Here is a 12908-nt window from a genome sequence, read left to right as displayed (position 1 = left end):
ACTTTTCTTATTTCAAATTATCTTCCTTGATAAATCTTTTTTCTTGAAAAAACTTATTTATTAAACTGCTAGACTCTGCCATTCTTAATTACTAATAGCAGGTCATCCAAATATCTTTCATTCTGCTTCATAATTGCTAATAAAGTTAATATGCAGGAAGGAATGTTTTAATGGAGTCTACTAGAACTCTTAATGGTATTCCATTGGTCTGTTTTCTCAGTGAGTGGAAAAGGTCATGAGAAAGTCTCTTCTAAAAACTCCAAATACAGGTTTAAAATCCCTTGTCTGCAATTCTGAAATTCACAAAAAACTCTGGCAAACGAAGGGTTTTATATAACTCAGTTGGTGGCAAGACTGGACCTCAAAAAACCTGGAGCTTTTTTTTAGTCCCTATGTGATCCACAAGTGTTAATATTCTTACCTGTACTGCAAAAACATAAATGTGTTGTGCTCAGGATGCTAGCCCTGGGGGCATCATACAATATAGGGTATACGAACTGCATTCACTTTTCCAAACCTGAAAATTCATGACTTATGAGACATGTCTGGCCACAAGAGTTAGGGATGAGAGATGATGAACCTATCCTAGATAAGGACTATATGGGTGTTCGTATAGCACTAAGACCAAGAACTTATTTATCTGGCAAGTGAGCCATTAGCACAGATATTTTATGACATGAAATGTCAAATAATATGTTATTAGTAACTTCAGAAGTTAGGGGGAAATTACATCCATGAAAACAAGACAGGACACTCTAAAGGGGGGATTGCAATAGAAGATAAGATAGAGCACCTGGAATTTAAAAATATGATAGCTGAAATTTAAAAGTTTGATAAAACTTTGAAAGAGAAAGTTAGGAAATTCCCCCAGAAGTAGTTCAAGAAAATAAACAGGGATAAGAAAAATTAGAGAATTTTTCCAGGAGGTTCAGATTCTTATTTCAGAATAGGCTTCCAGAGAGAGAAACAGAGAAAATGGTGGAAAATAAATGATCAGTTTATGAAATGGTTTCAAGGACTGAAGAAGATGAGCCTCAGACATGAAAAAAATCTTCAAGGGCCTGGCAAAATATTTTTAAAAAAGAAAATCCAAGCGCATTATGGAATTTCAGAATACTAGGAGTAAAAATAAAATATAAGAACTTCAGAAAGAAAAATAAAAGTATCACATAAAGGAAAGTAATTAGAATCTATGGGATTTCTCTATAGCAGTCTCAAATTCTGGAAGACAATAAACAGTGCCTTTCTATTTCTGAAAAATATGTTTCAGCTTAGAATTCCGTACCCAGTCAAACTATCAACAAGCGAGAAGTAGCGTTAAGTCACTTTCAGGCATGCAAGGACTCTGATGCATTTCTCTCCTTTAAACCTTTCTTTAAGAAGCCGTTCAGGAATATGCTTCAGTGAACAGGACATTTCACCAAGAAAGAGCAAGAATGGGGTCCAGACACTTGACATCCATGGACCATCAAGCAGGTCTAGAAATAGTTCCAGGTTCAAAAGACACCACCGGAACTAGCAGGCTATAAAAGAAATCACCATGGGGACAAACAGAACTGATAAAGTGATTGTTGCTGTGTTTGAAAGTAACTGATAATTGAAAGATTTCTAAGAATTTTGGGGGGGAGGGGAGAAAAGGGCATAATAGTAGGTATATGGAAACTCATGGAAATAAATGCCTTATAAGAATAAGTGTAAGAGAAATGAAAGGTGACAATGGTACATTGCTTGTCTCAGTAGTAAGTGATGTCATGGTAATATATATACTGATGGTTGATTTAATGAAGAATTAGGTTCATCTAAGGGATCTACAGTCCCCAAAACTATAAAACAAGCCAACAGATAATATATAGAAATAAAAATTTAAAAAATAAAGGAATGTAAAAATATTTTTGAGAAATAGGAAGAGAGACGCTAAAAAATGTCAAGAGTTGGAAATAGATAGATAAAAATGCAATTTATCCCATTATAGTCATTCTGTTGATGCTGGTATTATTCTGTTAGTATTTGACTTTTTATTTGTAATATTATTATTAAATTAACTATCATGAACAACTCAATCCATGGGCCACTTCACCTCTTTTAATCGTTGTATAGGATTCGTTCTTTGATGTGTCATGTTGTTGTTGTTTTGTCAGCCCCGTTTTCACTGACATTAGGCCGTTGCTGATATTTTTCTCTTAGCAACAACACTATGATGAACATCCTTAGTACATTATCTGTGCCCACATGTGCTCTATTTCCTTGGGAAGCATTGCTAGAAATGATACTGCCTGTCGAAAATCTACGCTTTGATAAAGAATTTCCCCCGTTATTTTCCAAAATGATGGACAAATAGACTCTACACAGAATGATAATGTTGACTCTTTCAATTAGTATTTTCTTCTTTCTATGATTTTGTGAAAAAACTTTCTGGAGAAAAGCATTAACACTGATAAAATAAAGGTTTTGTTTACATTGTTCCTGAATCTAATGGGAATCTGTCATACTGTTCTCTGTATAATTTTTAAAAATGTTTGGTTTTCTTAAGAAAAATATTCTAGTTCTACTTTATGAAGAGTTTTAATGAAGGTAAATGTTGTTTTAATATTTTGACATTTATCAAGTTGTCTTCATTAAACACCTCTATGCTACAGAAAATAGACAAATTCTTTGATGTTTACGTACACAGCAGGATGTGTTTTTTTTTAATTTTTTTATTTTAAAGAGCGTATCTGGACAATCATGTTTTATATAAATACCTGAGTTTTTAAAACCAGAATCTGAATGATGGATGGGTTTACTGTTCTGGAAGAGGATTCCCTAAAGATTTGTAAGCTTTATTTATTCATCAAAATACACAAGACTATTTAACTGAACCAGGGAATTATCTTTTTAAAAAACATTTTCCTTAAGAACATTAGTAAAAAAGCACTTGTCATATAGTCATTGAGCTTTATTTTAAAGTCTGAAGAATCCTTAGAACTTTGCAATAAACATACTTTGGTTTTTCCTTTTTAGGGGCACGGCGATTGCCGGTATCGTGTTTGGAATTGTATTTATCATGGGGGTCATTGCTGGGATCGCCATATGTATCTGCATGTGCATGAAAAACAACCGCGGGACGCGGGTGGGCGTGATCAGCACCGCCCGCATCAATGCCATCACCTCCTACCCTGGTAAGCAAAATTGCTCACTTCTCAAGGAAGAGTCAGAATCGTTAGTTATGCTCTACCCCTTAGAGAGAGGAAACATTAAACAATTTCATTGGAATAATCTCCAAGCAAGTAGTGTATTTCTAAGTTAATGTAGATTGAAAATCTAGCTTTCATTGGAGATTACTTAGATCCAAATAATGAAATCCACCTGATATTTGAAGATATAAGTATTTTCAATGGTTGTCTCATTGACTACAGTTGACAATCAGCCAGAGTTAAGAGAAATAAACAATTCATACCCATTGTGTCTATATGCTAGTGAGTCAGTGAGTTCTGACAAATATAGAGAAAGTATAAGCTACAGGTCTAAATAAACTGGCCTCTAAACTAACAGGCATGTATGTTTTGAGAAAAAGTATTTTACGTGTCCTCTTTATGCAAATAAAAGTTTTAACATAATATTAAAATTCTCAACAAAAAGCAAAAGTAACAATAATTTGACATTCATCAAGAATTTGTTAGAAGTCCCACATATAAATATCTTGAACACATATAACTCTGTTAACTGTGTTTTGCATTTGATGATTACAATAATGTTTTCTGAGTCAATGTGCATATATACAATTTAACATAAAAAGGAGTCAAGTTCTAAATTTGGCACATCCTTAGGAAGATAATTTATTATCCATACTCATGTCCTCTCTCTGTCTCTATAGAGAAGAACCAGGGTACCTTCTACATGCAACCTGCCCTTTGTGCCAATTCCCTGATCTTTCCTTCCTTTCTTAACCTTTTCCCTATCATCTTCAACTTGAGGGAGCCAATTTCAGATGAGTGTGCGAATAGCCATTTCTCCTTTTTCTCTTTTGTCAGTTCCTTCTCCTCTCCAGCATCTTCATGTTGGAGTTCCTCAAGGCTCAGTCTTGTGTCTTCTTGCATCCTGCATCTACATGTACTTCTTTGGTTATACCATTTGGCCTCATGGTATTAAATACCATTTCCATGCTATTGCTTCTCAAAGTTATATATTTCCAACCCAAACTTCTTTCTGCAATTTCAGATTTATTTGATCCCTCTGCCCTTTAGACATCTCCACTTGGATGCCTAAATAGATATCTCAAATTTAACAGGTCTAAAGCAGTACTTCTGACCATCCCCCCAAATCCATCTCCACTTAACAGGGTTTGCCATCTCAGTAGATGGCATTTCTAGCATTCCAGTTGCTCAAGCTAAAAATCCTGGACTCATCCTTGACGTCTCTCTTTCTTTCAAACCTACAGGCAATCTATCAGGAAAACACCTCTTCCCTAGTGCCAGCCACCATCAGCTCTCACTTCTGTCACTGTGATGATATTCTAACTGCTCTCCCAGAATCCACCCTTGCCCTCCAGGGTCTATGCTCCACACAGTAGCCAGAAGGAACCTTTAAAAATAGTGGTCAAATCATATCACTCCTCTGCCTATATTCTGCAGTGGCTTTTCATTTCCCTCAGAGGATGAATCAAAGCCAGTGGTTCCTCATTTTATCTAAAGTCAAAGACAAATCCTTTACCAGGACCTTCAAAGCGATGTATGATTTGGCTCCTCTTTTTATTTCTCTGACCTCATTTCCTGCTCCTCTCCCTCTTGGCACTCTGGCTCCAGTCATGCTTTTGCCCTTGCTGTTCCATGAACAAACAGGGCACACACCCATCTTAGGGCTTTGTCTAGAATACCGACTCCCTCACTTAATTCAAGTCTTTGATCAGAGGTCATCTCCTGAATGAGGCCTGTCCTGATCACCTTATGTAAGATTGTGATGTGTCCTTCACCACAGCACCCAGTCCTCCTTCCTCTACTCTACATTTTTCCCCAGTGTTTTTGATCTTCTAATATGCCATGTAGTTTAACTAATTGTTACATTGATTGTTTAGTATGCATTCCTTCCTTCCAGAATATTAGCTCCATGAGACAAGGATCTTTGTCTACTCTGTTCACCACTAAATCCCAAACATATAAGGTCGGGACTGGCACATACTGGGCACTCAGCAGAAAAGGCTGAAAGAATGAGGCTCACAACTCATGGCAAGACCTGATTTAGAAACCAACACCTAGGGAATTTACCTTAAATTTCAATCTGCAGTGTGTAGCATTTATTCACTGCAAAAGTCATTCATGATTTTGAATCTCCCCAACTTCCTGAGACTACTGGTGGGATTAGTGGGATGATGTTAGGACTAGGACATAAGGAAAAATGGGAGAATTATTTTTTATTCTTCACATCTCCCCATTTTTACCTGTTCAACCTGTAACCCAAGAGAAGAACAGAGGAGAGAGAGACAGAGACACTAACTGGAAAGCTGTGCTCTGTAGATAACATTCCAGAGACACTTTTGCTTGACCGAGGAAAGTTTCATTAAAATTAATTTTTGAAACATTTAAAAAAATTATTTCTAAAATTAGAATAGAAGGTACAAAATATTTTCGTGTGAAGTCTTGTGTTCTCTCAGGTTTGAAGTTTCTATTTCATGCATGGAAACACGTTTTTAAAAGTTGATAGTGGTGCAATTAATACTGGGAGATCATAGGCGTGTTGCATTTTTAGTAAACGCATGGTTCTGGGAACTGAGTAAATGTAATAAGCATTGTAAAATGCTTATGGTAGAAGCATTTTTACTGCAAAAAGACAAGGTCTTCAAAACATAATGCTCTTGATTACTTCTCATTTCCTTCTCAAAGACACTAATTAAGCTTTTACTTAAAGGACAGGGAAACAACTCAGAGTAGAATGAATGCTTTTCAAAATCTTTCATGTGTAGAAATATAGAATGTTTTTATCCACATTAATTAATTAACCCTGTGATAATAGAGATAGTCTGGAGGCCACATAAGTGAGTAGAAAACAATTTAGCCAAGCTTATATTATCCCTTGGTGAAAGTGCTCAGTGAGGATCCCTACAGTGAACATAATTACTCTGCACTGGGGAGAAGATTACCAACAAAAGGTGATCTGCCACCCCTGACCCTTGGTTGGACAGTGACCTTCTAAAATAGTTTTTTATTCCTGTCATGTTGAATAGAATGAATGGTGTCCTGTTTAATTACAGTTATTTTTAAAACCATCTGTATGCAAATAAGAATTATTTGTCCAGTCTTTCATTTCCACTACTTGCCAGAAGTTCAATGTAAACAAAGAAAGGTGATCATATTAACCCCTTCTTAAGAAGTAGGTTTGAATTATACACACCTGAAAGAAAATAATACAGAAAGACCGTAACAAAAGGTTTTGCAAAGGTATAAAAATCAAATGCCAAAGAAGGGAAAACAAGGCATTTTCATGCTAGCAAGAGAGTTGAGATTTGAAGTCCCCTGATGATTAATTGATAATAGATGATAGATAGATAGATAGATAGATAGATAGATAGATAGATAGATAGATAGATAGATAGATACATAGATACATAGATGATTAGATAGATAGATAGATAGATAGATAGATAGATAGATAGATAGATGATAGATAGATAGATAGATAGATAGATAGATAGATAGATAGATGATAGATAGATAGATAGATGATAGATAGATAGATAGATAGATAGATAGATAGATAGATAGATAGATGATAGATAGATAGATGATAGATAGATAGATAGATAGATAGATAGATAGATAGATAGATAGATAGATGATAGATAGATAGATGGATGGATAGATAGATAGATGGATAGATAGATATAGATCGATATAGATAGGCAGATATAAAAATGAAGGAGGGAGAGGCTCTTGCTAACAGAAAAATGCCAGAGGATATATGTAAAAAGGAGTTGTAGAGTTGGAAAATTCATTATTTTAAAACCATCATAAGAAAGGTTTAGGACAAGAATCAGTTGATGGTAAATTGGGGGGAAAGACTGCTGAGGATACATGCATGCTCTTAAAATGTCTGTTTCCAGACTCTTGTTCATTATCAAAGTGAAGAAACCAGACATCTCAACCAAGAAATAAAAACTAGTATCACCAAGGAAAGACAAACAGACATCTTACATCTTTGGGTGTTACTCTGAGGGTGACACAGCTTCATCTATGTAATATTGTGGCTGGAAGTTGACAGCCTGAATCTTAGCATGAAAAGCTATCTGACGAACCCAAGTTTATTTTATTCTGTAAAATAACTGGCTTGCAGTATTTAAAATCTTTTGGAAATATTCCATTAAGAAACCAACACTCCATTTGCATCATCAAATTAACAACTGAGGGCAGCCTTATCCGGATATGTACTGAAGGTGGAAGACTTTCAGGTACCCATCTGGGAGGAGTTGGTGATAAGGTGCCTTCTAATTGTGCGTAGTTTCTTAATGAAATAAGCAAGTCTTATGCTAAAAATAAGTTAAGGAGGTGTTTGTAGTTGAGAAAGAAAAACGCATGAGACAATAATCTCAGAGAATGGAGGGGTGCTGAAATGCTTCATTTCCAAGCACTGCCAACAGCCTCCACACTTAAGATTACAGTCATTCATTTAAAGTGAAATCAATCAGTCCGATTGTGCATTACGCTCCTACGCTAAGTTCCTAGATACAGAGCTGGGGTGGCCAAAGTGTTGGATTTAATTAGAATTGGAGTGTTGTCAGGCAGTGGGGAGAGATAAGAAGGTTGACGATAGATGCACAGAAATAATTTCTGTGGGGGACCATAAATCTAAGCTGAATAAAGATATGAAGACAGAAAAGAGGTGACTTCAGTTTAAATTATTATTTTTGAAATGTCACCAGTAAATTGAAAACCCAGGTGAGGTTCAAGATGTTTTGGAATGTGTATTCTAGAAAGATAGAGGGCTGTGCTCAGATTTACAAAATGGTAGCAACAAGGTGAGAAAATGATTTTTGGATGCAAAAAAGTCCAAGGGGCAGAGAAGAAGGTTACATGTGTTTTCAAAAAATGATTAAAGCAACAATTCAGATGATACAAACCAACAGCATGAAGTCGGCTGTCTACATTTGGAGAACTACAAATTGGGCATAAGGCAGGAAGCTTTCATAAGGTAAAAAACAGAAACAGGAAGACAAAATAGTAAGCGATGGCCAGTTGATTCCCAGAACTTTAAAGAGCCAATTCAAAATCATAGGTCTACATATAGAAAGATATACATCACTCTGTTATTTATAATAATAAAAAAATTGTTAATCTCAAAATAAGTGAATGGTCAGTTGAATAATATGCAGCTATTAACAATAATGTTTATGAGGAATATATAGCACAATGAAAAACACTATATACAAAGTAAAAAAGCATATGCCATTTTATATGACCATAAGGATATAAAAAACAGAAATGACTAGAAGAAAATACATAAAGATAATATTTGTTAGATTGTGGTGACAAAATTACGAATGATTTTTCTGTATAGTTGTGATAACACCCTGCATCTTCCCTTTACATTTGCATTAGAAATGCTGGCCTGAGTGGGTGGAAAGCATTAAATTTCTTCTATGAACTTCATAGCATCCTTAAATTTTCTAATATTATAGAAAACTATAATGACATTAAGGAAAAGTGGCATGCTTGCTCTGCTCAAATAAGAAGATTGGAATATTGATTATGAAAGAATTTCTAAGATATCATATCTCCATTTGCATTCATACATCTTTTAGATATGGCTTAACCTTTTAAGAAAGAACAAATCCTCTTAGAGTTAATCCGGAATTCTAAAAATTGATACTATGCAAAGTCACTTCCTAGTGAAACCTTATTATCTGCAAGAAAGAAAGATAGCACAGCCCACAGTTATACAAGTATTATTTCAAAATCTCTTCCCATAGCTGGTACCATAAAGGATGTGCCATGCCTGTTTCATGATGGATCGTCTTCCAAATATCGCTCTTCAGCATAATGTATCACTTCATCGAAATTCAAGGGCAATATGAATGCAAGAACACTGTTTCATATCTTCGATTTTCATGTTCAGCATGCATCTGTATAAACCATGGGGAATCGCACTGAAATGTCCTCCAGCAGTTTTTATGCAGATGGCAAAACATAAACACTTTGCTGCCGAGGCGTAACCACACACCGCGGCTTTGTGACAGAGAGCGATGCCACCAATCTGGAGAATCATTTGGTGTGCGCGCCTCACGTGGGAAGCGGGGGAAAGCTTAGTATAAAAACAACTTAAAACCACATGCTGACAAGAAGCAGTTCAGTGGATATCCAGCTGAAACTTCCGCCTTCACATGGAGGCTGCATTTCTTAGCTTGGAGGAAATTTATTACAAATCTCTTTGCCTCAGTCCTCCTAGACATAATGAAGCAAAGGAGTGGGTGTAACGCAGAGGGGATGTGTGTTTAGACTCCACAGGACTTATTCTGTTTTGTTGTAGAAAACAAAGCTTGGAAGGGCCCAGCCTCCGCAGGTCTCCCAGGCAGCCGCGGAGAAGCTGGGATATCACTGCTGCTTTCTCTGTACAACTCTGTGCTCTGCCCTAAGCCCTCACCTGCTCAGACCACGAGAGGCTTGCAGAGCCTTTGCTTACCAGAGAAGTCCTTGGAGGACATCCCCCCCGGCTCTGTGACTCCATCTTCCTCTGCTTAAGTGACTTGATCCTGCTTCCCCGTGTCCCTGGAGATAGGCAGACCTGTAAATGATTCAGATCATTCAGCTGCGGGTAAAGTTAGCCCATGTAAAGGGATCCAGAAGGAACAGTCGTGCTTGCAGGTAGGATGAAGCCCAGTGTTGGCACGTGCGTACCCATCAGAACGCTGTCGGAACCCTCCTGGTATGAGCGCATTTTAGAAGACGTCTTAGAAATAAGTTGGTGAAACGCTGCTTGTCCTTTCCTCCCAGTCGAATGTTCAGAGCCTGGCCTTAGGTTTTGGTTTGGTTTTTGCATTATTATGACACTAGTCTTGTGATTTAGGCTACATTCCCAGTAAAGCAATTAGACATGTCAGTTCCAGGTAGAATCATGCTCTCAATGATGATCCAAGCGCTGGCAAGTCATCAGAGGCCCGCTGAAGGTTTGTTCAGACGTTGCAGAATGGCTGGGCCCTGAAAAACATGGTGTACTCAGGGGGCATCTCTCTCCCAACCCTAGAGATGGGGTTGAGATCACCACAAAGCAGACATCTGTACAGAGTCATAATGAAGTGTATTAAGAGTGCCTTAAAACTCACTGACATATATTACAGTAAAAAATTCATTTAAGAAAAGTTTTCAGTTAAGATTTAGAAAACTAAATTCTTCACTCTTACTCACAAACCTGCCTGTCCTCTTTGTTTTTTTCTTGTTCTTGCAATGGTTCCATGACCTTCCAAGCTATGGGAGCCCAGCAGTAGGTGCCCAATACTTCAATGCCTTCTCTTACTCTCCACACCTTTCTCCATCTACCCAGCCATCACCTAAGTACTCAGCTTCCTAAGGGCTCTTATGATTTTCCTCCCTGCCACTGCCATGAGTCCCTTATAATCCCTCACATAGCTCTTATATCATCTCACCTCTTCTTTGGTCCACCTCAATTCATACCGCAGAGAGAGCTGTCTTCCCAAAACACATTCACTAGCATATTAAAAAACATCTGATAATTGCATATCATACCCTCCCATGTGATTTTCAAAGCCCACCATGATGATAACACAATCAGATTCCTCAGCCTCTTTCCCATTTCTCTCCTCCATGTACTTTTTGCTTTAAACAAAAAGGCTCTCCTGCTTCTGTGCTTTTGCTCAAACTTAAATTATCCCCTAGCCTCTTCTCTGTCTGCACTCTATTTCCAAGAAACGTACCCTAAGCACCAACCCTGAAGACTTTGGCCAATGGCACCACTCTTTATAGCACTAGCCCTTAGCCTGATAAAACTCAGATTTTTGCAGGCAAAAACTATGTCCCCTCCAAAAGCACCCAGCCCAGTGGCATAAATATTATGGACTCTCAAATATTTGCTACTTGCCTCATGCCTGTTTCCTTTCCTCTTTCAGTGGCGCCGCCCCCCTATAGTTACAACCATGAGGTGGAACACTGTGCAGAACTGCCTCCCCCCTACTCGCCAGCCCCACAGTCTTCAGCACAGCGTTCGCCACCCCCTCCGTACCCTGGACATTCAAGGAAATAACCCTTCTCCCGGAGGGAATATGTGCCAGCCACAGATCTTGCCATGAATAAAATGCCTCTACTCAGAAACAGACAGGAAGAACTGCTGTAAAAAATAGTCTTTTGGGCCAAACTAAGTGTCAAGTAGAATGTCCAGGCTGAGATACAGAGCCTTTAACCACCCTCGGAGCTGAATCTAGACTATTATGTCTGGTTCCATGGAACCACCTTTGAAGAGATCTACTGATCAACCTAAGCACATTTGGAAGAGAGTAATGAGATGGAAAAAAATGTCTGAAAATCATGTTGCTTAATGAAATTGCAATATTGATCCAAAGAGAAGATCTATGTGAGACAGGAAATAGCCTGGACTACTTAAAGAAAACACTATATTCTATATTTCATGTAGCCTTGAGTCAGAACTAAAATTGTTCATTCTTTCGTTCGTCAATAAATGCTGGTCAAGTGTGTGAGAACCTGCTCTGTGCCTTATACTGCTGGAAGCACTAGATGGAAGTTGCAGCAATTTTGGTTTCAGTATGAGAAAGAGGTTTGGAGCTTTTGTGAAGAGCCCTGTTACCAAGACTTCACACAGAACCTGGCTGACTCTCTCTGTTAGAGAGTTGCTCTAGACGGGTTAGCGAAATCAAATGGTCAAAGGGTCTGGTGGACCTCAAATTTTCTGCTCATGTTTTATGTATGTGTGGGGTAAATTTGTATGTCTTCAAAAGTGAAAACTACTGGAATCATTGAACCTTATATCTTTAATTTGAGTCTTAAAACAGGATCAAAGGGATTCAAAGTTGCTTGAAGCCAAGAACTCTTCAATGCTAGCTACTGCCACCTAAAAATCATGACTTTTAATTAGTGTATTATGACAAAGGTTATTCCAGTAGCAGAAAAAAAAAGTATCATATCCCATAAGCAACAAATTCTTCACTTCAGATTAAAAGATGAAAAGCCAAATATTTCCATTTTATATCAGAAGTCAAACCTCAACTTGACCATGGAGATAGACACACTTACAAACAGAGAGGAAAAAATGAGGTTTGTATTCTGTTCTGTGGAATTCCATTCCAGAGTAGTTTAGACACACTTCTCTTTTGTGATATTTTTATAATCTGCTCCCTTGAAAAAGTTACACAGTTAATGGAAAAGTTAGGATATTAGCATCAAGTTGTTGCCTTTTGCCAAAATCCGAATGTTATGAAGTGCCTGTCGTTAGGTGTAAATGTTGTTAATAAATAAGTCTAATGTGCCATATTTTGCTGCAAGTGGCCTTAACATTTATGTTTTTATGTTGGATCTTTCATGTATTTAAAATTTACACTGAGAAAATATTGGGAATGGATGATTAAATTTTTGTAATTTTTATCACTTTGCAATTAAATCCAAAATGTTTAACCCAACATTATTATCACATTTCTGTGAAATCCCAAAACAATGCTCAGAATTTTGCTGAATAAAATAGAAAAATGCCTTACAGTATAAATTATAGTCTCATTCTTGTGGTCAGGACATCAAGGAGCTGATACCAGTAGCATGTTTTACTTACCAATACACTGATCTGACTGAAATGTGATGTAACTGCGAGTGAGATCACAAACCTAAATGTGTTTTGAATGACTTGCTCGGTTCTAGGCACCAAGACGCATCCAAGAGTTCCACCTATTGCAGTGACCGAGATGTGAGCAGTTTTCACAGTGCCTA

At 37.3% G+C, this 12908-nt stretch overlaps 1 protein-coding gene across 1 annotated transcript in view; it reads left to right on the top strand.

Moving 5' to 3' along the window:
• Positions 1-12690, top strand: part of CYYR1 (cysteine and tyrosine rich 1) — a 70273-nt gene extending 57583 nt beyond the window's left edge. Inside the window, exons 3-4 of the mRNA XM_087817929.1 lie at positions 3001-3158; positions 11087-12690. Of these exons, the coding sequence (XP_087674055.1) occupies positions 3001-3158; positions 11087-11220 (292 nt within the window). The 3' untranslated portion in view covers positions 11221-12690. The remainder of the gene's footprint in view (positions 1-3000; positions 3159-11086) is intronic.
• The last annotated feature ends 218 nt before the right edge of the window (positions 12691-12908 follow it).

Source organism: Miniopterus natalensis, chromosome 6 (assembly GCF_054644295.1).
Source record: "Miniopterus natalensis isolate mMinNat1 chromosome 6, mMinNat1.hap1, whole genome shotgun sequence".
NCBI classification, from domain to species: Eukaryota; Metazoa; Chordata; class Mammalia; order Chiroptera; family Miniopteridae; genus Miniopterus; species Miniopterus natalensis.
Note: the sequence above shows the minus strand (reverse complement) of the source record. Positions and strands in the feature narration are given on the sequence as shown.